General features: G+C 51.6%; 14 protein-coding genes across 14 annotated transcripts; 4 read left to right on the top strand and 10 right to left on the bottom strand.

Moving 5' to 3' along the window:
* Positions 1-684: 684 nt before the first annotated feature.
* On the bottom strand, positions 685-2,258 carry BU26DRAFT_457090 (uncharacterized protein). The gene is made up of 3 exons (XM_033824935.1): positions 1,747-2,258; positions 1,211-1,685; positions 685-1,152 (listed from the first exon to the last, which is right to left on the bottom strand). The coding sequence occupies exons 1-3, from the start codon at positions 2,236-2,238 to the stop codon at positions 794-796; spliced, it is 1,326 nt and encodes a 441-aa protein (XP_033684149.1). The 5' UTR covers positions 2,239-2,258; the 3' UTR covers positions 685-793.
* An 814-nt stretch (positions 2,259-3,072) lies between these two features.
* Positions 3,073-3,486, bottom strand: BU26DRAFT_519310 (uncharacterized protein; the record flags this gene model as incomplete). The annotated part of the gene is made up of 2 exons (XM_033829015.1): positions 3,378-3,486; positions 3,073-3,311 (listed from the first exon to the last, which is right to left on the bottom strand). Exons 1-2 carry the CDS (start codon positions 3,382-3,384, stop codon positions 3,076-3,078), a joined length of 243 nt encoding a protein of 80 aa, XP_033684150.1. The 5' UTR covers positions 3,385-3,486.
* A 1,458-nt stretch (positions 3,487-4,944) lies between these two features.
* On the top strand, positions 4,945-5,693 carry BU26DRAFT_484450 (uncharacterized protein; the record flags this gene model as incomplete). Its single annotated transcript, XM_033825851.1, has 3 exons — positions 4,945-5,038; positions 5,130-5,291; positions 5,350-5,693. The coding sequence occupies 3 exons, from the start codon at positions 4,945-4,947 to the stop codon at positions 5,691-5,693; spliced, it is 600 nt and encodes a 199-aa protein (XP_033684151.1).
* A 91-nt stretch (positions 5,694-5,784) lies between these two features.
* Positions 5,785-7,733, bottom strand: BU26DRAFT_519311 (alpha/beta-hydrolase). The gene is made up of 4 exons (XM_033829016.1): positions 6,534-7,733; positions 6,396-6,483; positions 6,271-6,342; positions 5,785-6,217 (listed from the first exon to the last, which is right to left on the bottom strand). Exons 1-4 carry the CDS (start codon positions 7,400-7,402, stop codon positions 5,906-5,908), a joined length of 1,341 nt encoding a protein of 446 aa, XP_033684152.1. The 5' UTR covers positions 7,403-7,733; the 3' UTR covers positions 5,785-5,905.
* Positions 7,734-7,876: 143 nt separating this feature from the next.
* Positions 7,877-9,370, bottom strand: BU26DRAFT_519312 (uncharacterized protein). Its single transcript, XM_033829017.1, has 5 exons — positions 9,215-9,370; positions 9,147-9,166; positions 8,604-9,091; positions 8,451-8,552; positions 7,877-8,406 (listed from the first exon to the last, which is right to left on the bottom strand). Exons 1-5 carry the CDS (start codon positions 9,342-9,344, stop codon positions 8,202-8,204), a joined length of 945 nt encoding a protein of 314 aa, XP_033684153.1. The 5' UTR covers positions 9,345-9,370; the 3' UTR covers positions 7,877-8,201.
* Positions 9,371-10,715: 1,345 nt separating this feature from the next.
* On the bottom strand, positions 10,716-11,396 carry BU26DRAFT_313070 (uncharacterized protein). The gene has a single exon (XM_033821946.1). It carries the CDS (start codon positions 11,183-11,185, stop codon positions 10,832-10,834), a length of 354 nt encoding a protein of 117 aa, XP_033684154.1. The 5' UTR covers positions 11,186-11,396; the 3' UTR covers positions 10,716-10,831.
* Positions 11,386-12,245, top strand: BU26DRAFT_594865 (uncharacterized protein; the record flags this gene model as incomplete). The annotated part of the gene is made up of 3 exons (XM_033834916.1): positions 11,386-11,625; positions 11,708-11,865; positions 12,023-12,245. The coding sequence occupies 3 exons, from the start codon at positions 11,386-11,388 to the stop codon at positions 12,243-12,245; spliced, it is 621 nt and encodes a 206-aa protein (XP_033684155.1).
* BU26DRAFT_519314 (uncharacterized protein) lies at positions 11,990-13,575 on the bottom strand. The gene is made up of 5 exons (XM_033829018.1): positions 13,462-13,575; positions 13,301-13,372; positions 13,167-13,201; positions 13,037-13,114; positions 11,990-12,963 (listed from the first exon to the last, which is right to left on the bottom strand). Exons 1-5 carry the CDS (start codon positions 13,473-13,475, stop codon positions 12,425-12,427), a joined length of 738 nt encoding a protein of 245 aa, XP_033684156.1. The 5' UTR covers positions 13,476-13,575; the 3' UTR covers positions 11,990-12,424.
* Positions 13,576-13,967: 392 nt separating this feature from the next.
* Positions 13,968-16,015, bottom strand: BU26DRAFT_313094 (iron reductase domain protein). Its single transcript, XM_033821947.1, has 5 exons — positions 15,721-16,015; positions 15,342-15,674; positions 14,880-15,293; positions 14,522-14,829; positions 13,968-14,471 (listed from the first exon to the last, which is right to left on the bottom strand). The coding sequence occupies exons 1-5, from the start codon at positions 15,767-15,769 to the stop codon at positions 14,058-14,060; spliced, it is 1,518 nt and encodes a 505-aa protein (XP_033684157.1). The 5' UTR covers positions 15,770-16,015; the 3' UTR covers positions 13,968-14,057.
* A 562-nt stretch (positions 16,016-16,577) lies between these two features.
* Positions 16,578-17,651, top strand: BU26DRAFT_313111 (uncharacterized protein). Its single transcript, XM_033821948.1, has 2 exons — positions 16,578-17,073; positions 17,293-17,651. Exons 1-2 carry the CDS (start codon positions 16,771-16,773, stop codon positions 17,494-17,496), a joined length of 507 nt encoding a protein of 168 aa, XP_033684158.1. The 5' UTR covers positions 16,578-16,770; the 3' UTR covers positions 17,497-17,651.
* A 188-nt stretch (positions 17,652-17,839) lies between these two features.
* BU26DRAFT_381293 (uncharacterized protein) lies at positions 17,840-20,062 on the bottom strand (the record flags this gene model as incomplete). The annotated part of the gene is made up of 3 exons (XM_033822580.1): positions 17,840-18,565; positions 18,632-19,806; positions 19,891-20,062. Coding segments are annotated over 3 exons (2,073 nt in total), but the record flags the coding sequence as incomplete, so codon positions are not given.
* Positions 20,063-20,881: 819 nt separating this feature from the next.
* On the bottom strand, positions 20,882-21,380 carry BU26DRAFT_313133 (uncharacterized protein). The gene has a single exon (XM_033821950.1). It carries the CDS (start codon positions 21,226-21,228, stop codon positions 20,944-20,946), a length of 285 nt encoding a protein of 94 aa, XP_033684160.1. The 5' UTR covers positions 21,229-21,380; the 3' UTR covers positions 20,882-20,943.
* BU26DRAFT_313129 (uncharacterized protein) lies at positions 21,028-22,017 on the bottom strand. Its single transcript, XM_033821949.1, has 2 exons — positions 21,666-22,017; positions 21,028-21,619 (listed from the first exon to the last, which is right to left on the bottom strand). Exons 1-2 carry the CDS (start codon positions 21,912-21,914, stop codon positions 21,236-21,238), a joined length of 633 nt encoding a protein of 210 aa, XP_033684161.1. The 5' UTR covers positions 21,915-22,017; the 3' UTR covers positions 21,028-21,235.
* Positions 22,018-22,329: 312 nt separating this feature from the next.
* BU26DRAFT_519318 (uncharacterized protein) lies at positions 22,330-24,838 on the top strand. The gene is made up of 3 exons (XM_033829019.1): positions 22,330-23,742; positions 23,842-24,101; positions 24,197-24,838. Exons 1-3 carry the CDS (start codon positions 22,466-22,468, stop codon positions 24,739-24,741), a joined length of 2,082 nt encoding a protein of 693 aa, XP_033684162.1. The 5' UTR covers positions 22,330-22,465; the 3' UTR covers positions 24,742-24,838.
* Positions 24,839-24,857: the final 19 nt, after the last annotated feature.

A 24,857-nucleotide genomic window follows, 5' to 3' on the forward strand; every position in this document is an offset into this window, starting at 1 on the left:
GATACTAAGGCTCTAGCTCTCGTAGATCTTCTAGATTAGGTCTAATTACTTAGATTAGTTCTAATCTGTCTAATCTATCTAATCTACGTTACGTAACTCTAATTATTTCTATAACTCCGCACGTAATCTCTTGTCTCGTAACTCTAGGCTTAGCTTACCGTTTTCTCTGTTCTAGCTAGCTAACCCTATTTCTAATCCTGTAATCGTAACACTTAGCTTATCTATAGTTATATAGTAGTCTAGTATATAGCTTAGTCTTCTTCTATTCTTACTCTATAAGAATTTAACTATATACTAGTACTACTTAATATATTATATTACTGCTTCTTAGTATATTGTCTACCTACCTCGCTACTTACCTTACATTTTTCTTGCTAAGAAATCGTAGGCGGTTCGCTTATATAGGCGGTTCGCTTGTAAAGTACGTTATAGCTAATTAGAAAATAGAGCTTATACTCTTAATAGGCCTAGAGAAGTTATCTAAATAGAGGCCTTAGCTTTCCCCCTAATATAGCGAGAAGCGTTACTGTAGTAACAGTGTCTAGAAACATTTCGATATTAATTTAATAGGAAGCTACGGGGCAAGAGGCTGTTCCGGGTAGGACTACGACACTGTAGCCTATAAAAGGGGCCTATACAAGGCCTCCGCTTGGGTCTGATAGGACTTTTCATGGTCGGCACATCGTATGTCGACGGAGCGGGCAACCGCAATTTCTTGGATCGCACTAGCCCGTCTCCAGTACTCACGATCCTTTAGTATCTTAAGCTCTTCCGCTACCACCAACAATTAACACTAATCCTTCTTCCCATTCATCTTCATCTCCATCGCCTCAAGATATGCCTTCGCCTCGTCACCTTGAAATCCAAAAGCGAGCCGCACCATCTCATATGTAAGCTCCTCAGAAGTTCCCCAGAATCCCCCAAGCTTCTCCAAGATTGCATATATTCTTGAAGCAGGCTTCTGTAGTCCGTCTGCAATGGAGGGACGCACTGGCCTCCCTTTCCGTTCTAAGTTCCGTTCTGCATCCTGAAACTTTTGCTGGTATAGCTTCTGCGCGGCAGTCTGCCGTGAAACATTGCGGAAAGCTAGGTGCTCGGGGTCCTGGAGTATCTCTTGTATGCTCGCGGAAGACGAAATGAGAGGAAAGGGCACTGGGTAGTAGATTGAAGGTCAGCGGATATTGCAAAAAGTTGGCTGGGAGTTGTGTACTTGGAAAATGATTGACTTGCACAGGTGCCGTCTGAGCAAACTCCCAATCAATGATTGCTAAGAAGTTGAAGTCATCATCCACGAGAATGTTCTGAGTTCCCATATCCATATGGTTCAGATGGAAAGATGGCTCCTTGTCAGTGAACAGTCCAGTACTAGACACGATGTCGCAGAAGACGAAGGCGCCAAGGACCGAGAATCTATCAGATTCGTCGGGTTCCTCGAACTCGGAGGCATCCTTGCGAGCGGATGTGTATCTAGCCTCGCCCACAGCCGCGAAATACTGCTGAGATGTTGTGAAAGGGCCTCCGGATGGGAATCGCTCTGCTACGGCAGCAGCTAGAGGACCGACTGTCGCCATGCCGTTGCCCTCTTTGGAAAATTGCGAGATAGAACCGATCTCGGCGAAGGAGAACGTGGCTAGCTCGGCCTGGATGGACGTCCATTGAGCTATTATATGTTCTTGAGAATGCATCTGATCTGTTAGTTGATGTCTAGAGCACAGAGTAGTAGCGCAGGGGAGAGTTAAAACGTACGGGAAGATCGCAGATGTCAAATTCCACGTCTTGCAATGTATTCCCATAGAAACCTTCAATCAGCATGTAGCATGCACCAACTGCAAGGGCTTGCCGTGATCCTGGCGGCTCGTAGGTATAGAGCTTGGGTGCGGGAACAGTTGTGGCATTGTTCTGGAGGAACTCCATGGTTGCGACTTCACACTGGATGGCATATAGCTCCGAGTCCTCCGTAGTGTTTTCATTGCTGTCTGGGTGTTGAGGTAGTCGCACGCGAGCGATGACCAAACTGTGGTCGTCAAGAATGAACTCGAAGCAACACCAATATTGACCAGCAGAGAACGGCTCACTCATCTTTGCCGTCTTTCCCGAAACTCGTTCAACGTGCTCCAGAAGGGCTGCTTTATGGACTCTTTCCATGAACTGTTCTAGTCGTTGCTTCATGCCATTGTAGTCCCATCCTTCGAAAGATTTCCAACGTGCACTTGGCGGTTTCTTTGATGCAGCGGTCATGTTGCAATGTTAGATTGAAAGGCGCAAAAAAAAAAAAGGTTGAGGACGGAAGGTGGATGTAGAGTGCGCGGAGGCGCCTGGGTGATTCTGTCGGGCTGCCTTTTTGCCCCGCTTTTTGTTGTTTAATGAGAGTCTGTGCGGTGTATGCGCTCTGGGTGTACCACCTCGCTTCGAGCTGCACACCCTTTTATGATTCAAGACGACCACTCTTACTTCATCCCCTGCGCGCCGAAGGCAACAGCGAAAATTACTACTCAGCTCGCGGTGTTCGCATACATTGAGTGTCCAGAAGTCCAGTTTCATGCCACCAATCGTCGGCGTAGGGGCGGGCCGCGCCGCAGCATACACAACCCACGACGATTCCCATCGAACGATTCTCACCGGTTGAACTTACGCTGGCGAGTGATTCCCACTGTGTCCTTACTAGTTCATGCTGCTAGCACCAATAACCCTACCAACCCAATCATATAGCCAGACAGGTTAATTCTCACCATGCAGAGTCATACTGTGCCGCAGCGTCTAAAGTTACCCCGCTCCCGACAACCGCTACCTGCAGGTCCCTTCACCGGTGGAGTTTCACTTTGGGGCTTTGGAGTCCAATCAACACACCGAGAAGAAAATCCAGAGCACACTGGACTCTATCTTTTCTGCTTCTTCGCGGCGTAGTCCACAGCCACGGCGAACGAAGGCGGCAGGTAAGCGCTCAAGGATTCCCACATGACACGGAAGCAGTATCATATGAGAGCCGGAAGCATTCTACCATGAATTTCAAGGTAGATCAGATACGTTTATAAGACCTTCCGTCGCCGCGGAAGACTGGAACTCAGACATCAACCATCAACCATCAACCATCAATTCGAATGATTCATTTCCCTCAACTATTTCATCCTTAAATTGAACTTCCCAACCAAATAATCCAGCAATTTCGAAATGGCTAACTAAACCACCACTGCTGCTGTCAACCACGCCGCCATCGAAGCCCCCGCCATGATCCTGGGAAAGTCTTCCAATAACCAGGTTCAGTGCCCTAATTGCAAGGCCGTCTACGGTCAGGGCCAGAGCCACACTTGCAAGTAGGTTTTCGGCTAGCTCCCCCCAGATTGCGGTGTACAACATGCTAATATGCGTTAAATGAGTAGGTAGCATAATGTTGAACTTAATTCGTATGCAATAATTAATTTTGCAAACGAAGGGGCATTAGCAGGAACACCAGGCGTGAATTACTAGGGGTTAAGATATAAATATAACGTACTTTACTACTAAAACTCTTACACTACCAAAGCCCCCAAAAATGCCAAGCAAGGAAAATCAACTAGTATTTCTTAAATAACGTACTTTATCAGCGAACGCCCCATATCACCGAACGCCCCACGATTTCTTGGCAAGGAAAATCAATAAGAATCTACGAGTTTTTCTTAAATAACTAAGCAAAACCTTAATATATTTCTATAAAAATATTTATATATATTCTCTATAGTATATTACACCTTATACTAAAGTTATACTAAAATATATTACGTAATTAAAAAGCTATACGTATTTAACTAACTTTTAAGAAAAAATCTAGTTTACTTCTAGTAAGTACTATTATATCTCTATAATAATCTATAAAACTTATAGTATATAATATCTATAACGTAATAAAAGTTTCTAGAAAACTTTTATAGCGCTAGCTCTTCTAGATATAGCGTAATAAAAGATAGAAGTATAAAATAATCTTTTTAGAGTTTTCTTCTCTAACTATATATATATATATATATAAATAATCTATCTATATAAAGTTATATATTATAAGCTTATATATATTATAAGCTTATATATATTATAAGCTTATATATATTATAAGCTTATATATATTATAAGCTTATATATATTATAAGCCTTCTATATATTTAGAAGTAATAATTTTAAAATAGTTTTAGTATATTTCTATCTTTCTATACTATACTATTAAAAAGACTTTACTTTTAAATAACTACTTAAAGCTACTATATTATTAGTTAATAAGCTCTATATAGTTAAACTCTACTATAATTTATAAAATAATAACTTTATATAGCTAGATTAACTATATATATATATAGTTAGAAGAAAAATCTCTAAAGAAGATATTTTTCTAAATTCTATCTCTTATTATGCTATATCTAGAAGAGCTAGCGCTATAAAAGTTTTCTAGAAACTTTTATTACGTTATAGATATTATATACTATAAGTTTTATAGATTATTATAGAGATATAATAGTACTTACTAGAAGTAAACTAAATTTTTCTTAAAAGTTAGTTAAATACGTATAGCTTTTTAATTATAAAATATATCTTAGTGTAACTTTAATATAAGGTGTAATATACTATAGAGAATATATATATAAATTTTTATAGAAATATATTAAGGTTTCGCTTAGTTATTTAAGAAAAACTCGCAGATTTTTGTTAATTTTCCTTGCCAAGAAATCGTGGGGCGTTCGGTGATATGGGGCGTTCGCTAATAAAGTACGTTACTGTTAAAATTAAAAGTTAGTGTTTAGTAGAGCGCGCTTGTGATTGGCCAATTCGCAGTGTTTCGCGATATCGATAGCTCGATGTGACGTAAGGGGGAGTAACGTGTAGATACTTCCTCAGACCACCAACCTTCTCTTTGCTCTCCAAATCCCCTAATTCCACCCTTAATCCGGCTTTGCAACTCTTTATACTTCGTTTCCCACTACAATGGCGACTGCAGGCTATCTCTTCAACGAGAAGCCCCCGGCTGGGCTTCTCGTCGCGCAAGCCGTTGGCATCACGGCCAGCACGTACCTCTTCGGTCAGTGCCTCATAGTTTAGTTTAGGCTACGTGCAACTTTCCGAATTGCCCATCTCATTGGCCCCGAAAAGCATTAGGCTGACTCTCGCAGGCGGAAACATGGGCATCTCCTTCATCAGCATACCCGCAGTGATGCTAGCTCCAGCCCCTCTCGCAGCACGCCAGTGGCGCAAAGTCTACGATACTGGGAAATCCATCGGCATTCCGCTCTCCCTCATCAGCTCTGCCGCCGTAGCATACGTCGCCTACCACCGTATGCATACCCATTCCGGCATGTTTCCTAAAGTCTAACTTGTGCTAACCCTGTCCAGAGGACCCCTCATCGTTGCCGTTCAAGCTCAATATCGCAGCGGCCATCCTCTTCCCCAGCATCGTCCCATTCACCCTGGCCTTCCTCAAGCCAACCAATGACAAGCTTTTCGAGAAGGAGACAAGCCTTGCTGGTACCTCGCTGGACGATAAGGCCGCGGAGGCGGGGGTCACGAGCGGCGAGACGACACATGCGTTGATTGATAAGTGGGCGATGCTGAATCTAGCCCGGGCGGCTATCACTGGTGTTGGTGCGATATTCGCCATATGGGCTGCTCTTGATAAGAGGGAAACTGGTGGTTACAACAGCGTCGGCTTGACGTCGGGAGCGAATAGGATGGGCTGAGTGTCTTGAGAGAGGAGCCGGACTTGTTACCCTTGTAATAATAGAATGACAAAATTCCTTGAATGAGTCTGTGTTGCTACTAACGAACTTGACGGCTATTGGAATGCAGAAAGCAATTGCAGTGCATAAGGAAAACCCGTGAACCAGCAAGCCAGCTTAGGAGCCACCCAGCACCATGGACAATACCTCCAGACTCCCCACCTGCTATGCCCTCACCCCTCTGCGCCCAAACGCATCGTACTTAAACTCTCCTGTCGCACCTTCTGAATATGATCGATAGCCTCCAGCAGATGGGGCACAAACTTGGCTGGATTCTCCGTCGCCGGGAAGTGTCCCAGGTCTGGCATCGCCTTGTGCTTCGCACCAGGGATCTTGTCCGCTGTCTTCTGGCTCATCTCGGGTGTATTGGACCAATCGTACTCGCCGGTCAGCATGAAGACCGGGCAGTTTTGGGTATTGATGGAAGCAACACGTTCACGTCCGTCCCACCCGCCGAAGTAGAAGTCGAGGTCGCCATGGAAGATCTGCGTAGAAGACATTAGTGGGGGACCGGTAGAGGTGAGAGAGGAAAGCTTACTCCGTACGCCTGGCCGCTGTAGAGATGCCAGATGAGCTGCTTGTTGACCAGCGGCGTGGTTGGTGCCATCATCTATATCCTTGTCAGTACAGCACGCTTGATGGTAAGGACGTGGACTCTCTCACGCCGTAGACCCATTCTGGGTTGAAGAGGGACTGGTTGACGTATGGCGAGCGGTCGAACCACTGACGTTCCATGTTGAGATATTCAGAACTGCAAGCGTTAGCGACCTCTCTTCATAGGTCCAAGTACGCCTGACTCACCCTTGCAGAGGGATCGTGCCTCCACATCCAACCTCCTTGTGCCGGATAGCAACAGCCAGGCAAACTTGGCCTGCCATGCTCGCTCCACAGATGATCGGTCTTCGCAAGCCCAGGGCCTTCACAAAAGCCCCAATGATACCGACGTAGCTGTCTTCAGTATTCGTGTGGGCGCCCGGGAAATACTGCTGCGACGGGAAACTTCGACCGTGTCCCGGGAGATCAAAGCAGTACATGGTGCATTTCTGGCGCATTCGAGCATCGTTCATGACACCATGGTACTGACGCCCATCGCTTCCGGCAGTGTGCAGGAACACAATCTGCTGCTTGCCTTCGCCCGACCACTCGTAGAAGACCTTGCACTTGCCCCACACAGGAGCATCCAGATACACATAGCGACCGGTGAGGTAATCCCTGGTCTGCTCAGGTTGCGTGTCCTCCTTCATGGGTCCGCAATGCGCGTCGTGCGCGAGCTCCAGAACGCGTCTCCATACATGCGTCCAGTGGGCGAAGGCGGTCTGGTCGCCCTGTACCTCGATGCCTTTCTGCTTGATGTTCATGCCGAACATACCCCAGTAGCTCTGATAGGGCGCTACTGGAACTTCCTTGAAGAACTCCGCCCATTGCTCGGGTAAGGCCTGGAGGGCAAAGAGGGTTTCCTTCGAGGGGCCCGTCTTGGCTTTTGCCGAGCCATTGGCGACGGTGATCAGGAGAGCATTGTCGGAGTCGCTGGACTTGATGCCGAAGGTCGCAGGCTTGTCAATTGCATTGGAAGTCGTGAAGGCCTTTAGCTGGGCGTCGGATTCGAGCAGCTCAGAGAGCTTGTCCAAGCTGCCTTTGAGCGCGGCGGGGAGATCCGACCAGTTGGCCATGGCGTCCCTCGGGGGTAGAACGGCTCAATTGGTCCGATGGCAAGGCGTACTGTCTGCCGGGCGGGAAGTGATACCAAAGACGGAGAGAATTGGAAAAATCGCAGAAACAACGGATATAACGTCGGCGGCTTAGGAGGTTTATATAACAGGCGCGTCATCCAAGAAGTATGAGGTCAGGCGGGGTAGATGAGCACTCGGTGGTGCGGGGTCCATGCACGTGGGACCATCGTTCGACTGAAAACGCCATAGCTCGAGCGACTCTTTGTTGGTGACTTGACACACTTGGTGGCGAGAACACGCCGTAGACGCGCTTGCTAATGGTGTGGGGTGGGGTGACGAGAAGGAGACGAGGAGCAGCTCGGGGAGAGGGAAGTCGCGTCTTCGCTTATGTGCCCAACGCGGCTAGTCGTCGATCGTTTATGCAAGGGCCTCGAGCTTTTTTGATTTTTTTCTATCGAACTACACCGGAAGAGAACCTTTTACCATCTTTTCCTTCCCAAACGTTGCTTCTTATCTATAATTCCAAGTCTGGTGACCGTCCCTAGAATTGCTTTTCGAGATGCTAACACGATGAATCGAAGAGCATACTCGCCACATGCGTGAAGGATCTCCTTAGACGAGTTCTCTCTAACGCCCCGGATATCAACGGACGATCTGCGAAGTCGTTGAGATAGCACAGCTCCCGTACAACCGCGCCGCTCGTGCGAAGAGGCGCTCCCCCTTTGAGATGCCAGGGGCCTCTTCTTCGTTTTCTACCTTACGAATAGTTGTTTCGTTTTGTCAATGGAACAACACCGTCTCAAATAACTTCGCCACGGGCGCCCGCTAGGAAAACCAGCTCCGGCATCTTATCAGGCATCGACGGCAGTTTCTCCAGGTCACCGCCCCGAGGTTTCGCTTGAACCACCACTCCACTGCTCTGGTCTTTACCCCTCGCGTGCCTAATGAAGGCCGGCAGGCTGGGAAGGTTGCCGCACACAATTCCAGCTGTGACCTCTGATGTCCTGAGAAAGTCAGTTTTGTCGCTGAAGAGGCGAAGTAAACCAACCTGCACAAAGCCAGGCGGACATTAGAGTCCATCTCGTCTTCGGACGTGTTCAGCATATATTTGATGCTGAACACCAAACGAGTCGTGCTCGCTGCGCAGGCCCTGGGCTCGGTTAGCTCCCTGAAGCTTCCCCCGAACGACCGACCAACGTACAGTATTCCGACCGTGAACACAGCGGAAGCGACGACTTTCCGGCCAGTCGACATATGCAGCCGCGTAATCCAGAAAATCGGCATGGCCAACATGCTGAAGTCCGAAACCATATTGAAGACGCCGCTAAGGATGCTATTTACAAGCCAGATTTCGCACATGCCCGGTATCTCCTCGTTCATCGTTTTGGAGCGCGGGAAGCATGCCACGAACTGGGCGATGAAGTCCGCGAGGTAGTACAGCATATTGATAGTGATGAACGCGAGCATGGCGTAGAAGGACTTGGTGCCGTGGATGGGGATGAAGATTCGCGTCATTTGGAGAAGGATGCTGAGCTTTGTGAAGGCGATGGCCGGGATGTAGACGAAGACTATGACGTTGATGACGTTGCCGAGAGCTATCAGATCGTGTCGGGGAATGTCCTTCGTATGCTGGAGGAGGCCAAGGGAGAGGGACCCTGCGCCTGCGCCGCAAATGGTCACTAGCCCTACCTTCGTGCGTGTGTCAGTCGTGTGGTAGGCAACATGAAAGACAGGAGGCGCTTACAGTGGCAACGCACATCAACCCTAGGTGAAGCGTTAGTGGGCATCCGAGGTAGTCCTAAGGCGACTTACAGTCTTCCCAACCTGACTTCTTCACGGCGACAACCTTGGTGTACAGGCGAAAAGCTGTCGTTACAACAGTCAAAGTGACGAAGACAGCCACGACAGCAATAATGACAGCATTGTAACTCTGATCAGCCATCTTCAAGACAACTATTATAATTCACGATATAGGTGAGCATGGAGAACAATCGAAAGCTATTGATCCAAGGGTCTGAAGCCATATATCAGCTCTTCATAAAACAGCGGCACAGAGTATATGTATGCACCCCGCCTCCTCCATCATCTTCTTGCTCCTACGACGGCATGTTAGCCCCAGCAGACGTGAGGCTTTGCCCGGATATTGATTGTCATGATAGAGGTGGGTAAGACAAGCAGGAAGGCCGGCTAATCGATAAGAGTCCTTATATCGACAGGTGCTAAACTTAGAGGCTCGTGCATTTTAGCGACGCATCTACGTACAGGATGTAAGCTTCATGCCCGTTGATCCCCGAGGTGTGGGGGCGAGGCTGAAGCCTCACAGCTAAACATTTGGAAGATTGTGGCGTGAGAGATATTCCATGGAGACTTATCACGACAATAGCACTACAGACGGTCCAACAAAGATTGGTAGCAGCTGCCGCTATCGGGAAGTCCTGGAGGGTGAGGGTAAAGTTGATTTCGCTTGCAGTCCCAAAAGGGTTAGGCGTCGATTATTCTCCAATGTTTCCCGAGGTCGACGCTTTTCTGCGCGAGCCTCTTCAAACCCTCCTACTTGTACCTTTATCTACCAACAGCCCAGCGTTTAAGATGTGTTCACCCGGTCCCATTAACACTCAGCTTTGCGTTGTCAACGAAGTTCGTCTGGAACCCATTAACACCTCTTTGTTACACACAGTACACATCAGTGCCTGTTCTCAGTAGAAGAGGTTTCTACAGAAAGCAGACTCAAGAAACAGAAAGGCAAGCCTGAGGGCCTTCAAGCGCGGAAGACAAGGCTGAAGCCTGTAGGTATCTAGCGCGAGCACCGGACCTCGTGGGAGCAACGTCTATCAAACGGGCGTTTGAAGGAATAGTCACAGTATAGCTGAAAAGAAGCTCAGCGTCCCGAGAGCCGGTTCAGGTCGTAGTCTGTTTCTTCAAAAGCTTTACAGCAGGCACCAGTTTGCTAGACTTGATCTGGAGTATGACATGCTCGCGGCTTAAATGCTCAATAGGGCGAAGTGTCTTCATCGCGGAAGCCAGCATGTAGCACCGCACCGTTTCACCCGTCTCCATCACACCCCTCTGCGCTCCAGTCCCCTCTCCTTTCACTCTAAAACCGCGCGACGTAATCTCTCCGTTGCAACATATTCTCATCGTTCAATCCCACTCCCACTCAACGAAGACAATATGCGTGTGTTCTTTCTCCTCAGTCTCGTGCTCTTTTCCTCCGCATTCAACTTGGACGTTTCCGTCCACCAAACCGTTGTGGAAGGGCCGTGGGAGCAGTCGGACGGACTCCGTTGCCCTAGCAAAGACTACTACTGCTGCACCGAGATGAAGACAACCTGGGCGGTCCGGTCGCCGCGCGAAGATCCAAAGCGCGTCAGGAGTCCGAAGGCATGCTACAAGAAGAAACAATGGGCTTGCTGCGTTCCAGCAGTACGTTCACCCCTGCGCTACACAGTCTTTGTGGTCGAATCGCTTCCCACGAGTACTGGAGGATGATACTGTGACCGCAGGATGGTGACGGTACTGGTTGGTGCAGTACCGCACATGTAGAGAGCTCTGTGCTTTTTCTAGACTGATACAGAGGGACGGAGACGGAGAAAGTGCGAGAGTGGTTGGCGAAGGAAATGTACAATTGACGGGAGTGATGAGGGATCTCACACTGAGCGACATGAGAACGGGTTTCCTCGTCCACTGTCTGGGTCGGCTCGCCTTATCTCGCGGAGGATGCCTTCTTGCACTCAGCCAAGTTACATCGGTGCGCTTACCACGGGATACACGCGCGGGGGACATTGCATGTTTGCGTATACCGGCGCACGAAGAAACAGAAAGCAATCATACAGGATACCGCGGTGTCACCAACAACGTCACCACCCATCTGCCCTAATCACCCAGCTTTCCGATAACCATAAAACCACTGCCACCCTCCAGCTCACCAATCCAACAAATTCACTCTGCCCTCTGGTCCTTCTTTTCAGCTACTTACCAACACGATGCGTTCTCCCCCAATCACGCCCTGCAGCATCCTCCTCCTCGTCCCCTTCCTTCTCCTCCTCCTCTCCCTCCCACTTACCTCCGCCCAAGAAAACACCACCTGTGTCGACGGCTACAACGCCACGTGCTGCCCCTGCATCACCTCAGGCCCCATCATCTGCAGCGACCCCGCGCCCATCGACAGCCTGTCTGAATGCGTGGACTACCATCCTGAGGGCTGGGCGTGCTGCGTCGGCGAGGTAAGCTCAGCTCAGCTCAGTTCATGGGACTCCGTTTTGTTCTCCATGGATCGATTGCTAATGTATTGGCCTTATGAACTAGGGAGACGGCAATTGGGGCTGCATCGCTGCGAATTTTACCACTGAGGAGCCGCCGCCAGAGAACTTCTCGGGACGTGGCGGCGTGATGGTGATGATGGGGCGGCGTGGTGGTGGGCGAGAGAGCGCGAAACCGGTGAATGTTTGGGCTATCGAAGAGGAGTAAGAGCGTTTGTGCTTGAGCGAAGGCTTTGGAAGGCATAGGACACGACGCTTTTCGAGGGTATGATGCAACATGCACCACATGCCTGCCGAGCATTGCTCTTTACTTCTGTCTGAAGAATGAACGGTCTTCATGAAATGCTATTAAGGTACTCAGAGGCGCAGATTTGGAGGACCAGTCAACTGCCTCCCCGAAGAACAGATCAAGGAGATACACTGCAACCAACAGTATCAAATACAAGCGTGAGGCGGCTATGCATAGGAAGGAGTCGACTGAGATGGAAAATAGTTGTATTATGCACCCACTCCCTCGCTGCACTTCATGGTGCCACCAAGCTACTCCAATGGATAGAGGACGAGAGAACGAAGATCTCCTGTAGATACGTGCTTTCGGTCTATTGCCAACAGCCTTATCGAACACCTCCCCAGAGCGCAGGGCGCGCCAGCAGCCGTATTTTTCATGCCACTCGTCAGTCATCACACCGTAAGGAGGCCGCCCAAAGAAGAAATGGTATCCCGACCCAGTCCCGCGCTTAAATGCAGAAGATCACGCCCTCGCCTAGAAGGTCTCCTCTTCGCCCACCTCAGCCTCCGCGGGGATCTCGAAGCCTTCTTCGGTCGAGTAGAGGATGTTCTGGATCTGCTTGAGCAGCCCGTCCTCCTTCTCGAGATCTGGTTCGGCCTCCATGGCTTGCTGGATCAGCAGCTCGATGTCGCGGAGCTTGCTGAAGTAGAAGTCTCTCTCACGCTCGAGGCCGGCAACCGTCTCCTTGAGCACGTTGTTTTCCTCTCGCAGGGCCGCGCTGGCGGCACCGCCTCCGGATCCGAGCGGCGTACGGGTCCTCGGGGCGGCGGAGTTGCTTGCAGCGGGAGCTCGTCGGGCGGTACTGGAGGCTGCACGGGCCGCTGGGGGGGCGCCGGTCGCGGCGATGCCGCCCTGTCCTTTGCGGCGGGCAAGCGGATCGTACTCGTGGCCAGGGAAGTACTGGTCCCAGTATTGCTTGGTCCACTGAAGGAACTCAAGGTTATCCTGCATCTTGCATTTCACTAGCCTCTCGACGGGGATGGGCTTGTCGACGGCGTGTTTGGCGAACACGTCTGGGTGTCATGTTAGCAATTGGGTGAAGGTGGAGCGGATGCTGGCCGGGTTCGGCTGGACATGAACACGTACTCTGCAATATTTTGAAGTTCTGCAGATATGCATATTCGGTATTGGCGTTGAACTTGACTCGCCCCATAGGCACGTCATCTGGCACCGTCTGTTAGCACTGCGGGGCTACGCATCGCATGAAACTACTCACAGAATATGCTGTCGAAGACCTGGCAGAGCGCCGCGCTGTGTCCAAACCATTAGCCACCTGTGTCCATATCACGCGAAGGCACCGCAGCCGCGCTGTGCGCTTTTCCCATTGAGGTGGAAACAAGCCCGACGTACCCAGTGCCGCATTGTTCGACTTTGGTGATGTTGAGCTGGAGGAGGTTGTTTAACCAGGCGATGAGTTCCTGCCTGCGCGGAGCGAAATGTTAGCATACGTCGTGTCGGCCGAGACGAGTGCTTGGAGAAAGTTGGGCTCTGGGTGCCTGGCGCAATCGTACCTTGACTCTCCCATGTTGGACGGCCGCTTTGCGCTGCTTGGTGAGGATATAAGATACGTCGAGATATCAGGACACAGAGTACGACTGCAATAAGCGCAGAGTGGCGTCGTGAAGGGTGAATGTGGTGCCTTGGTTGTTTGTTGATGATGGCGCCTGGTCGGAGGACCAAAATCGCCCCGGCGATGCCCCACGAGTCGCCTTGGCACGCTAACCCAGTTTAAGCTGGTGTTAGTAAGCAGCTCCATTCACTCTGGCGGGATGCAAGCGTTTGGGGCAACTAACGCTATACGTCAACAGATGCCCCTCGACGTGGACATGTATCAATGAAGACACGCCGCGAGCTGTGCCCTTCGCTTACGCCCAGCACATCAACAACGCGATGATGTAGGCTTCCAAAGATCCCAACCTGTCATCCATCTCAACAGGGACAACGCAGAACCAGTTCACTTTTAGAGAGGTCACGTTTACCTGCACCTCACGTAGATACAGGAGAACTTAAGAATAATGCTAACAAGATATAATTCGCTACCTTTTTGCCTCAACCAGAATACTCCAACGGCCTAACGTTTTGTCCTTCTTCCACTACTCTACCACGCCTATCTGGGCGCATAATGCCCCTGCTCGGGATGCGGAATATCCGCCCTCTGCCTAGTCTCCACCGGTGGGCTGTCGGTGTACTTGGGCGGCGCGTTCCTTGCCGCCGTCTTCCTCCGCCTCTCGCCAATAATCGAAGCAATAGCCCAGGCTGACCACATCAGTGCCGCAACAACCGAGTACGCAATCATGCCAGACTTCGATCCCATTCCCATCGTGTCGGCAAGCTTGAATCCGAGGCCGCCGTTGATAATGCCTAGCGTGATGACGATCCGGCCGAGCCAGAGATGGGCGTAAGACCAGAAGGTGCGGGTCTGATACTTCTTGAACAGCACGTGATGCATGCAGCCCAGAATGGGTTGAAAGAAGAGCAGGATGAAAACAACAATGCCAATGACCGGATGGTACTCGTCGAGCTGTGATACCGTTAGCCATGCCCACTCAGCCGGGGTTGAGAAGCACTTACAAGGTCGTAGTCTTTGGCGATGTATACACCGAGCCCGAACGCAATAATATAGATCAAATACGCAAAAGCTTGGAAAGCAGCATGGAACCATATAAGCCCTGTGAACGAGGCAAGTCGAATGGCAATGGCGCCGACAGGGAAGAAGATGACAAAGGCGAGCGCTGCCATCGTCCCGTGAGCAATAAGCATCTTCGTTTGGTTTGCCCCGCCACCCGAATGAAGGGGCGTGAAGCCAGCGTTGTTGTTCGAGTTCGAGTTCGAATTATCGTCGCAGTAATTGACGTCGTCCTGGCGCTTCTCGTGCCGCTCTAGAGGAAGGTTAGAAAACGCTTGACAACGCGGGTGACAGGGAGCTTACTCTCGCGTGGGGGACCAAAACGTCGGCCGGTTCCAGTTGCCCATGGAGGTAGCGTCTGAGTCTGAGTATCATCGTCGTCAGTCGCGGTAGTCGGTGTCCCTGATCCGGATCCTGATGCTGATCCCGATCCCGATCCGGTGGAGGTGGGCCGGGGCACGCAGCTCGTCACGCTTGCACCTCCACTTCCGGTTCCCGTGCCAGATGGCGCAGAGTTGACGAGCGGATTGGCGCTACTTCCTCCTTTTGCGCTAGCATAATCCCATGAGAAAGCGTCCCGCTCGTTGTGCTGGCTGATGCTCGCGGACTGATCTGTGGAATCCTTGGGCCCGCCAGAGGACTTATACGCGTATATCCAGTTGCCGCTCCCGGAGGTGAAGTCTGCAGTGCCGCCTGACCAGCTGTTGCAATTGGAACCTGCATCACGGTCAGCAATATTCTCAATGGAAACTTGCGAATACCTACACTTCACGTTCGCTGTCATCTTTCCGCCCGATACGCTAGATCCTTCGAGCAGCGTGACTTGCGCATCCCCATTGAAATTGGGCATTTGATGGCCGGTTCCCAGCCTCGGTGAAACCGTCACGTTTGAATCGGAAGCAGTGTAGACAACGAAGATGTTGGATCCCGACATGCTATCCCCCTGGCCGAGTGCGACCCATTCGTAGTCGCTGGGTGCCGATATTTGAAAGAAAATATCGCCATCGCCAGACGATGCAGTGCTGTCCGGAATGTTCAGCTTGAAGCAGACATCGTCCGAGGGGCAGACACTGGCAACTTGAGCCCACGCCCGAGATGCTAGCAATGGTAAGCGCAGTCGCCGCGAGTAGAATAGGATACACACCAAGCGCCAACAGGCCTGCAGCAACTGTACTTCTCCTCATACTTCTCATTCTGAGGTTGTGTCGTGGAATCAAGACGGACGCTTCGGAAAAATACAGCTGAGCGTTCAAGCTGAGGAACAAAGAGCGCCCAAGCTGTAAGCGGTGGCTTGCCAAGTGTCTATAAAAATACGGACTGACAAAACGAGATACGGAGGAGAAGCGAGACGAATATTGCAGCCCAGACCCGTGGGTTGTGTGGATATCAAATCGTATCGGAGGGGAAAGACAAAGGTTTAATAAATATCAGGGTGCGGTTGCCAGCCTCCAGGGGAGATTGGAGTTTCCGGTCCTGTGCTTACAGTGTACTTGTATCTACGGGCCGGTCTTAGCTACGCCAGCTATTCATGTACTTTGCGGAGGACATGGTTAAACTTCGTCCCGGATTCGAGCTGACCTTGTCCGTAAGCGGTCAGGGCGGGGAGCCGGGCTGTAGGCTGGGACAACGTCAGAGGGTCCAGCGTGAGAAGGTACGCGTCACGTCCGCCCTGTGGCCTGAACGAGCCTATGGCGGGTGGGATGGCTTATCGGGGACGTGAGGGGATGGCGCTGGGCATGCTGGGCTTTTGACGCGTAGTGGAGGCTGAGCGCACAGACAAAGCAGCGGTCGCAACGAAGCACGAATCATCGGGCTCTGATTTCGCAGATGGCTTGGTCGGACCCGGGCAGACGCCAGCGTTCTCCCCTGGGCGGAGGTTGGGGGGATGCAAACAGACTTTGGATCGGCGTGGGCTACGGTGGGCGGCTGTCGATCCCGGCCACGTTTCACCTTTTGGCCGCCGCTGCTCACTGGCGCGCTAAGGTTTCCAGGCCTCCCCTCAACACCACGGCAAATCTACGACACTCTGCGCTCCACCGTCGTTGCAGTGCCTCGTGCAAACGCCGACACGCCGACCGGCTGTGGTCGTCGCCCGCGAGACATTGCTGCCGTTTCCGTCCTTCGTTCGCTGTGGCGCACTGCCACATAGGGAATCCGGAGGGCCGCAGCCGAGCATCAGCACGAATTCGATGGCATGCAACACATCAATGGGTTCCTTGACGGCGCAGCCTGCAGTCCACGTAATGGCCAAGCGAGTCTGGCATTTCGAGCACTTCACGCAAGCAGGCCGGATCGTCTTTGCCCACCACTAACGGCATTGCATAGCTCGCCGCTGACTTTTGCACCTGCGCCGTTCGCCGAATGTCTCTCCAGAGCCTCCTCGGGGCTTCCCGGACGGACAGTACTCGGGACACCCTCTTCGAACACCTTCACCACCAAACTACAGCTAGTAGTAGTCTTACGACGCACGCTTCATGTCCCGGAATTAAAGAATGCAGTATGTCCGCGACCCTTTTCCGCCCATACCATGATGATTGCACATGCGCCGCGACTCCCCGCCGTTGTTTTAGTCGGCTTGGCTGTGCTGGTGCTCGGAGCCGATTAGGTTCCAAGGTTCCCTCTCATCGTGATCACAGGAATGACTCTCCATGCTTCCGAAGCTATCAATAACTGATAAGGGAAGCACTGCCTCCCCAACCCCGCTGACAGTAGAAAGCCATCCCTTCGCGATGTCCTGAGATTCTCCTCTCGAGGAGCACGTACGCCATGCATCGTGCGAAGGGAATTCTGCATCCTTTGTGACACACTTGAGAGCTTGTTCGAACCACACGGCACGATCTGCCACCACCGTACCACGCATTACGCCAGCTTCAATCTATCGCTTCCCCGTTACGCAGAGCACAGCCCTGCGTTTCCATAATCCTCTCAACTCATCAACCGATAACCAATATACCATTCGGTCTTCTATACCAACGCCTGAGAATCATCGTACACACTGGACATCACTAACTTCCCAATCAGGAATCCAGTGTCGGACCCAACGAGAAATCGAGAATCGCCAGCAAAATCGCACTGACCCTCCCGCTTCTGATTTCTAAGATTCTTGTAAGCTGCCCCAGGTGGGTCCAACACAGCCCCTCTGCACGTGCAAGCATGGCGCTCTTGGAAACGCTTGACCTACGCATGAGCATATTGCGTATCGTCGATTTAAGCCAGCCAATCGGCCACAATGTATGTCTTCCGACGTACCACAGTAGCTCGTGCTACCCACCACCGCATCCACCGCAACCCCCTCCATCACCACCACAATTTCCGCAACCACCACTTGCATCACCATGCCCTCCGCAGCTCGCTTTGCACCCAGGCGTCCCGCTACCTCCCGAACAACTCCCCAGACTCGCACTCGCAGAGCAGGTACCCGCTGCACACCCGCCACCTCCGCCTCCACTGGAATACCTGTCGTCGCACGTTGGCTCAGCGTAGTACGGCACATAGACGGGATAGTATAGTGGATAGCCGTACGCGCTGTAGACGTACACATCGTTCTCCCGCGAGGGCGTTTCGGCCCCTTTCTTCTGATACCGCTTGCACACCCTCGCATACTGCAGATCCAGCTCTTCGAGCTCGCGGCGTCGCTGTTGGGCAGAGCTCGCACCTTCCATTACCAGCGCGTTGTGGGCACTAACATGCGGACCCAGCACTGGATCTTTCGGCATCCCTTTCTCGGCCAGCTGCTTGACGTCGCAGGACGATCGGAAGGGGTTGACGCGGTTGGTGAAGGAGGACCGGAGCGGCTCGCGCGTGCATTCGCAGTACCAGCATGCGCACTCGGAGTAGGGCTGTCCGTATTTCTTCTCGTAGGCTTGCGAGGTCCATTGGAAGGAGGTGTAGAGCGACGTTTCTGGGATTTTATCGTCGTGGTTGAGGAATTTCTTGGTTTCGGCGACCGTATAGCGGTAGTAGAGTTTTGGGGTGAGTTGATGCGTGTGCTGGTATATACGTCAGTAATCGTTCGATGAAGAGTTCGAGGAGAGGATGGACGGGGCCAGACTTACCCAGGCGAGGTCAACGTCTAATGTGGGCACTGCGACCTTTTTCGGATTGTCCGCGATGATGCGAACGAAGCGGTGGTACTTTACGATCAGCCTCTGCATAGTCGTCATTACAGACGGACTGTGCAGCCAGTCGATCCGCCGCATCTTTAGGACAAAGCTACCCTGCCGTATCACCGCGCCCACCAGGTCAAGCCCAAAGGGACTCGAGTTATCCCAGTAATGGCTCAGCATCTTCCGGACAGCAATCTTGCTCTCCTTGGCGACAAAGTCCGTCTTGTACTGCTCAGAATTGACTAGCTTGACTCTGGAAGGCGACGCCATGGCGTTTTGGAACATGGACTTCAGCGTCTCGATAGAGAGCTTGTTAATGTTCTTGCGTAATTGGCGGGGCTCGAACTCGCTCAGGTTTTCAACGACGCGGTTAGGAAAAAAGGGGTCGTGAGTACTGATGCGTTTGTTTTTGTCGGTCAGTTGCGGCATCCCGGCTGCGTTGAGAATGGTGCCTGGCAGCGGTCGTTTTGAAGCATGGAGGGCGCTTGCATCGGCGATGAACTTGCCCACGCGTAGGGTTTCGTGAGTGACTACGAGGTTGCACCGATAACATGAGTCTCGAAATGCGTTTCCAGCGAAGCCAGTATCGCCGGAGAGATAAGCTTCGACAGCTTCCCGGTCGTCACTTGCTGGAAGTCGCGTCCACGGGACTGTAAAAACGCATAAGCATCTCGGGCAGGTAATTAGCTTGAGGAAATGATCATCCAAGATGTTCCACGGGAGGCGAGTTGCCCTCTCAAATGTTTCGATCGCCTCCTCGGAAGGGTGGAATATGAACGTCTCTTTGTCAGTGGAGTCGTGTATTAGGTTCCAGGGGAACGACGTGCGCCAGATTCTATGCTTGCTCCACCTCATGCAGTCCTCAAGATATGCCCGCGGGTTCAGCATGTACGCGTGCCACACCATTAGTACATCCAATGGGGGTAAGTAATCCGGCAGTTGGTTTTCGAATCCCTCGCCTTGGTCAGGAAACATGCGAGGTGCCTGACGGCGGCCAGAGGAATCGTAGTCGGTCGTAGCGATGGGATAGCTTGCATACCAAGAGTCCCACCATTTCTCGAATCGGTGTGCGGCCTTTGTTACAAAGACTGTCCATCTCTTCTCACGTATGCGTTCCACGAGAGCTGCATCCTCATTCTCGTTTTCGTTCGGCACCGCTGCTCTAGAGCCGTCCTGTCCGTGAACTCCTTCAGGCTGATGGCTGTCACTCCTTGGTAGTTCATCGCGAGGCAAATCTAGCGGTTCCTTCGCATCTTCGAATTTCTCAAATTTGATGCCAAAGAGGCCCTCATGATTGCCGATCTCGTGCCTCACTTTCGCGAAGGCGTGCAACAATTTTAGATGCGCGATACATTCCGCCGCGGTGGGTAGCTCCAAAGGGCTTGGCTTGAAGTCTAAGTTCTCGAAAGGGACGTTCGTGGTCGTTGACAGTTTCTCGGATCCAACGTTTGATGAAGACGCTTGAACGGATGAAGGCTGCGAGGTGTAAGGCGGCGGGTCCCCGAATTGCTCTCCAATGGCTCTGATCGACTGCCTTCGCTCGGTGTTCTTTGCTTTCTCCGCCACGGTGAGCTTGTGGCCTGTCATGATGCTATGGAGACACAAAGCCCGACATCGGATATGCTGTAGAAGGCTGAGAGAAGTATTCGTTGAAGGAGGCTGCGAGGCGTGGGCGTCAACTTTTAAGCGGAGACATGAAGCCTGGCCTTGTATACACTCTTCGTTTGTTATCGCCAGATTCGATTGCTCGGTGAAGTAGTGCCCTTCGCCTTTCTGGCAAGGCTCATTCGAGAATCCGAGGCTGAGCTCGCATTTTGTGCGTTACTGGCCAACGGCAGCTGCAGCCTCACGCATGTGGCGCCTCGACTGTTATTGCAGACCTGGACAACGAAGGAGACACCTGACGTTTACGAGTTTAAAAATGAATACGATTTCTCGCATGATGGTGGGTTAAGGCGATGCTGATACGGATGGAGGGTCGGCGCAGGAGGCGCAGGGACGCTATACCCAATTTGCTCGTCAAAGCCCCACACCTCAGCACCCTATCCATAACCCTCTACTTCTAGAGCAGCAGTCGCTAGACCTCTTCTGCTTATTCTTCTTAGAAGGCGACCTGAATTGCAGAAGTCAAAGTTGATGGCCGAAGGGGGCGCGCTGCAACATCCGACGGCGCCCGTGCGCTCGGCAGGCAAATTCTCCACACATAGCCGGTCACATTCATCACTCACACTGATCAACTGAAGCTCGCATCGGCCGGACTCTCAGCCAAGATCGGCAAGGTCTTGAAATGAGCTTTCCGAATCCCGAATCCCGAAGCCTAAAGACTGGATAGCACTCCATCGCTCTGGCTCGTACCTGGCCTTGGAAGTGACGCTACCGAAATCGAGCTCATAGATCCTTCTATCACGCTTGCGAGTCGCTGTTGGCTGGGAAGGAATACAGAGTGCCCAGAGGTTCAAGAATAGGATGACTAACACAGCCCAGTTACGTTTCCGGACGATAAGGAAAGAGATAGATTCTGGATCTACCAGGCAAGGACAGTCCATGATCAAGCTAAGCGTGACCTCGCGTCTGCCACAACATCAAGATCGCCTGTACTGTTGACAAAGCCGCCAGCAACCCGGTCCCGATGTTGAATCCCAGATTGGCATCGCGCGATCCGAAGCCACCAGCTACGCCAGCCAAAACGGATAGCAAGAGCGCGGAAAGGAGCCATTTCGCGGCGAGCCTCTGGTTGAACACGTTGAATATGCACAACGCTGTCCGCTCTCTGGGGTCCATGTTCGCAAAGTGACTTTCATCTAGGAGGTATGCGGCGATTGTTCGGGACGCGCGGGGGATTTCGAGTTGACCATGCAGAGCAGACGTGAGAAAGTCATCTCTGCTTATGGATGTCTTCCGATAATATGTCGCATGTTGGTGCTCCAGGTCCCACGACTATGCGGTCAGCTACGGACGTACATCAATCGTCATGGCTTCTCACCGGATCAAGTCTCACTCTTCCAACCACGTATGCCTTCATCAGGAGGATATTCCACAGCTTCTCCAAGAAGGCGATCGACTTTTTCGTCCGCGGCGTCAAGCACATGCTGCGCAATTTTGCCAGAATGTCGGAGTTCGAATCTGAGGCCGTAACAGAGATGCCGCGGAGGCCATCGTTGGCGGAGAGGATATAAATCCATGTCTTTCGCTTTACCTCTGTAAAGTCAATGCTGGCCGGGGTTCCCATCATTCTTATTTACCGGCAGAAGCCTTGAGGAACACGGGCTAGATCCGTTCCAATTTCAGAGCGCATCATAACCCTTCTTTTCAACGGCAGAGGTATGTTTTATGCGTGAAGCTCCAATGCAGTTCTGCATGGACGAATTGAAGACACAATCATACCGCACCTAGGTGTGTAACTTAAGGGCTGCACATCACTGTCCGCATTTTCAGTGATTAAGAGCGTACGTGCTTTCGATTCATTGAAATTCCGCACATCCTGTGCGGAAACAAGAGTTGAGGGCTGCGCCACAGGTGGCGCGTAATTAACCAATAGATGATGATTCCGCCCACCCCTCGCATACATTGGCGGCTGAGCGCACCGGTTGTGCGTAACTGCAACTGCGTTTTTCAGCCTTGCCCCGTAAGCACCTCAGAAGAATTGTGTCTCCTCTTCGCGGTCCTCCACTCGTTTGCCCGTCTCGTTTATCGACTTCAAGAAAACCAATCCGGCAATCTGCAACACTCAGACAGTGCCGACTCTCAGCTCCCCAGTGCTGAGGAGTATACGCCAGCCACAACATGTCCTCCACACCAAAATCCCAGCAACATCTGCACAAGGACGCTTTAGAAGGAGCAAGGAGCCTTCATGGAAGCCAAACTACTCTTACTGGAGCCGATGTTGCTTCACTTGTTGCAGGCACCGGCGACTACTCGTTCATCAGCTGGGACGAACCGTTTGGACAGATCCCCAAAGGTCCATCTTCAAGCGGCTTAATTGCACCTCCTTCCAGCCCCACCGGCGATGCAAGCATTTTCACAGATCCCTCTTATGGCGATAGGTCGAATCGATCTCGCGCGTCTTCTGACGCATCTTTTATCGAGCCTTGGGTTGACCCGCCACGATCACCTACTTCCCCCGGCTCCACAATGGCGTATACATGGACGCCAAGCGACGATAACTTTACCCTCCACAGCTCAGAGCACATCGTGCCTCATGCTCCTACGGACAGGATCTCAACTCCGACTACAGTACAGCCGCATCGGCCAACCAAAGGAATAACAGATGTTATATCGCCAATTGCTCACCGGGAAAGGGCCCGTGAAGGGCCCGAGAGTCACTCCGGACCGAATCTTGCGTCCGAGAAAGAGTCACAACAGCTGGCATCGTCGCCCATGGCTTCCGATGTAGTAGAAGGAAAGATGGCCGAATCATGTACAAAGCCAGACATACTATACAGCCTGGCTGCATTAGGGATTGGAACCGGGACTGACGCTAATGATTCTGAGCGGCATCCCTCAATCGGAACGTCAGACCTGGGTTCACACTCTAGCATCATGACACCTCGCCCGGATGAAAGCCATTCAGTGAGGGGTTCTGGGGAGGACCTCGCCTCCCAGAGCGAGGATGCAAGCGACTGGGATAGGTGGAGTGAAGGTTCTAGTCCAGACTCAGTTTCTTCGGTGGTGCCACCTGCATTGTCGCCTCTCGTGAGAAATGCTGCAATAGCACTTTTCGCAACCTTTTTGAGGTATCGCGGGAGCGGGAGCTACCATACCCGAGGGAACCAACGCGATAACGGTTCAACGAACGAGCCCAGTCACTCACAGAGCTCAAATACCAGCACCAACATATTCAACCCACAGCTCTCTAACCAAGCAAGTTCAACTTCCAACGCATTACCTAGGAAAAGGCCGTCAGATGATGAGGACGATCATCGTCCACCACAACGCCGAAGATTGGATGCGTCGCCTGAACATATCAAATGCCGGTTTCTGGCATGTCCATTTGCCAAAAAGAGTCCCTTGAGGCATCGGAAATGCTTCAAGTATGTGATCCAAGAGATAGCCAGGCTGAAGTAAGTTCTCCGCGCTAGTTCAGCCACCCTGCGTCCCGCAACCCTATTTGCAGTAGCGGGAGACGCATTTAGCGATTTTACTAATATGTGATCGCTCAGGCAGCATCTATTAAGGGTTCACCAAACACCTATCCATTGCGCAAGATGCTCGGAGACGTTCAGCACCGAGGCCGATAGAGACGATCATCTTCGCCAAGCAGTAGGGTGCACAATTCAAGCCCCTCGAATTTGGGACGGCATTAGCGAAACCCAAAAGAGGCAATTGGCTCGAAGAGTATCATCGAAGAAGACAAAGGAGGAAAATTGGTATCTGATATACGACATCTTATTCCCTCACTCACCCCGCCCCGAGAGCCCCTGTAAGCACGCCACTTTCCTGAGCCCGAATCTTTCAACCTTAGGGAGCTTCAATGATGTCTCGCCTCTCAAAGTACGTTTGCTGACGCTTTTATAGACATAGACGACGTCCAACTCTCTGAAGAGCTGCTCGCTTTGAGAGAATTTACCGTGCAGCAGGCACCGGCGAGGATCGCTACCTTCGCGCGAGCTGAATTGCCGTTAGAACTCCGTTCGTCTCAGGCCCAGATTGAAGCTTTTACGCAAGCAGCAGTTCGAGACCTGTTCGATATGGCCATTGAGAGCTGGATTGGCGGAGAGGGGCTCTCTCGTTACAGTCCTAAACCAACAGTTGTCGAGTCGGGCTACGCTTCACTGATCACTTCCAGTGCCACGAGTAAAACCGGCTCCTCCCCGTCGCCTCGGCATACATCAGAGATAGCCGCACCGTCTAGAAGCGAAGAGTCCCGCGACGATTCGTCGGTCGCTGTTGTCTCGGGAGAAATTCCACGGCAAACTTTCCATCCTGACGAGGCTCTACTGGAGAACTTTTACTGGGATTTTGATCTTGATGATCCAGATCCTTTCGACGCATCCTACTTCATTGGTTACCCACATACGCACCAAGAACAGGGGCTAGGTACTTGGGGTGATGGTGGTTAGACAGACTATTTCTTCAATGTGGCATTATTTTGCTTTATATAGGCGCAAGAGTGGTAAATTGCGTTTAAGTAAATTCCATCTTGAACGATTCGGTTGCCAATTGCTTAGAGAAGTAC

This window comes from Trematosphaeria pertusa (genome assembly GCF_010094035.1).
Source record: "Trematosphaeria pertusa strain CBS 122368 unplaced genomic scaffold BU26scaffold_7, whole genome shotgun sequence".
Lineage (NCBI taxonomy): Eukaryota > Fungi > Ascomycota > Dothideomycetes > Pleosporales > Trematosphaeriaceae > Trematosphaeria > Trematosphaeria pertusa.

Coding starts and splice junctions, on each gene's coding strand:
- BU26DRAFT_457090 (XM_033824935.1), bottom strand. CDS start 2,238: ATGACCGCTGCATCAAAGAAACCGCCAAGTGCACGTTGGAAATCTTTC. Junction 1,686..1,746: donor TTGACATCTGCGATCTTCCC/GTACGTTTTAAC, acceptor CTAACAGATCAG/ATGCATTCTCAAGAACATAT. Junction 1,153..1,210: donor GCAAGTCAATCATTTTCCAA/GTACACAACTCC, acceptor TCTACTACCCAG/TGCCCTTTCCTCTCATTTCG.
- BU26DRAFT_519311 (XM_033829016.1), bottom strand. CDS start 7,402: ATGGCCAACTGGTCGGATCTCCCCGCCGCGCTCAAAGGCAGCTTGGAC. Junction 6,484..6,533: donor GGCACGATCCCTCTGCAAGG/GTGAGTCAGGCG, acceptor TAACGCTTGCAG/TTCTGAATATCTCAACATGG. Junction 6,343..6,395: donor ACCCAGAATGGGTCTACGGC/GTGAGAGAGTCC, acceptor ACAAGGATATAG/ATGATGGCACCAACCACGCC.
- BU26DRAFT_519312 (XM_033829017.1), bottom strand. CDS start 9,344: ATGGCTGATCAGAGTTACAATGCTGTCATTATTGCTGTCGTGGCTGTC. Junction 9,092..9,146: donor GGTTGATGTGCGTTGCCACT/GTAAGCGCCTCC, acceptor ACACGCACGAAG/GTAGGGCTAGTGACCATTTG. Junction 8,407..8,450: donor GTCCGCCTGGCTTTGTGCAG/GTTGGTTTACTT, acceptor TGACTTTCTCAG/GACATCAGAGGTCACAGCTG.
- BU26DRAFT_313070 (XM_033821946.1), bottom strand. CDS start 11,185: ATGTCCCCCGCGCGTGTATCCCGTGGTAAGCGCACCGATGTAACTTGG.
- BU26DRAFT_519314 (XM_033829018.1), bottom strand. Junction 13,202..13,300: donor GTCGAACAATGCGGCACTGG/GTACGTCGGGCT, acceptor GTTTGGACACAG/CGCGGCGCTCTGCCAGGTCT. Junction 12,964..13,036: donor GAACTTCAAAATATTGCAGA/GTACGTGTTCAT, acceptor CATGACACCCAG/ACGTGTTCGCCAAACACGCC.
- BU26DRAFT_313094 (XM_033821947.1), bottom strand. CDS start 15,769: ATGAGAAGTATGAGGAGAAGTACAGTTGCTGCAGGCCTGTTGGCGCTT. Junction 15,675..15,720: donor TGCAGGCCTGTTGGCGCTTG/GTGTGTATCCTA, acceptor TACCATTGCTAG/CATCTCGGGCGTGGGCTCAA. Junction 14,472..14,521: donor TCGCCAAAGACTACGACCTT/GTAAGTGCTTCT, acceptor ACGGTATCACAG/CTCGACGAGTACCATCCGGT.
- BU26DRAFT_313111 (XM_033821948.1), top strand. CDS start 16,771: ATGCAACACATCAATGGGTTCCTTGACGGCGCAGCCTGCAGTCCACGT. Junction 17,074..17,292: donor TCCCGGAATTAAAGAATGCA/GTATGTCCGCGA, acceptor GACAGTAGAAAG/CCATCCCTTCGCGATGTCCT.
- BU26DRAFT_313133 (XM_033821950.1), bottom strand. CDS start 21,228: ATGGACTGTCCTTGCCTGGTAGATCCAGAATCTATCTCTTTCCTTATC.
- BU26DRAFT_313129 (XM_033821949.1), bottom strand. CDS start 21,914: ATGATGGGAACCCCGGCCAGCATTGACTTTACAGAGGTAAAGCGAAAG. Junction 21,620..21,665: donor GAAGAGTGAGACTTGATCCG/GTGAGAAGCCAT, acceptor CTGACCGCATAG/TCGTGGGACCTGGAGCACCA.
- BU26DRAFT_519318 (XM_033829019.1), top strand. CDS start 22,466: ATGTCCTCCACACCAAAATCCCAGCAACATCTGCACAAGGACGCTTTA. Junction 23,743..23,841: donor CAAGAGATAGCCAGGCTGAA/GTAAGTTCTCCG, acceptor GTGATCGCTCAG/GCAGCATCTATTAAGGGTTC. Junction 24,102..24,196: donor ACCCCGCCCCGAGAGCCCCT/GTAAGCACGCCA, acceptor ACGCTTTTATAG/ACATAGACGACGTCCAACTC.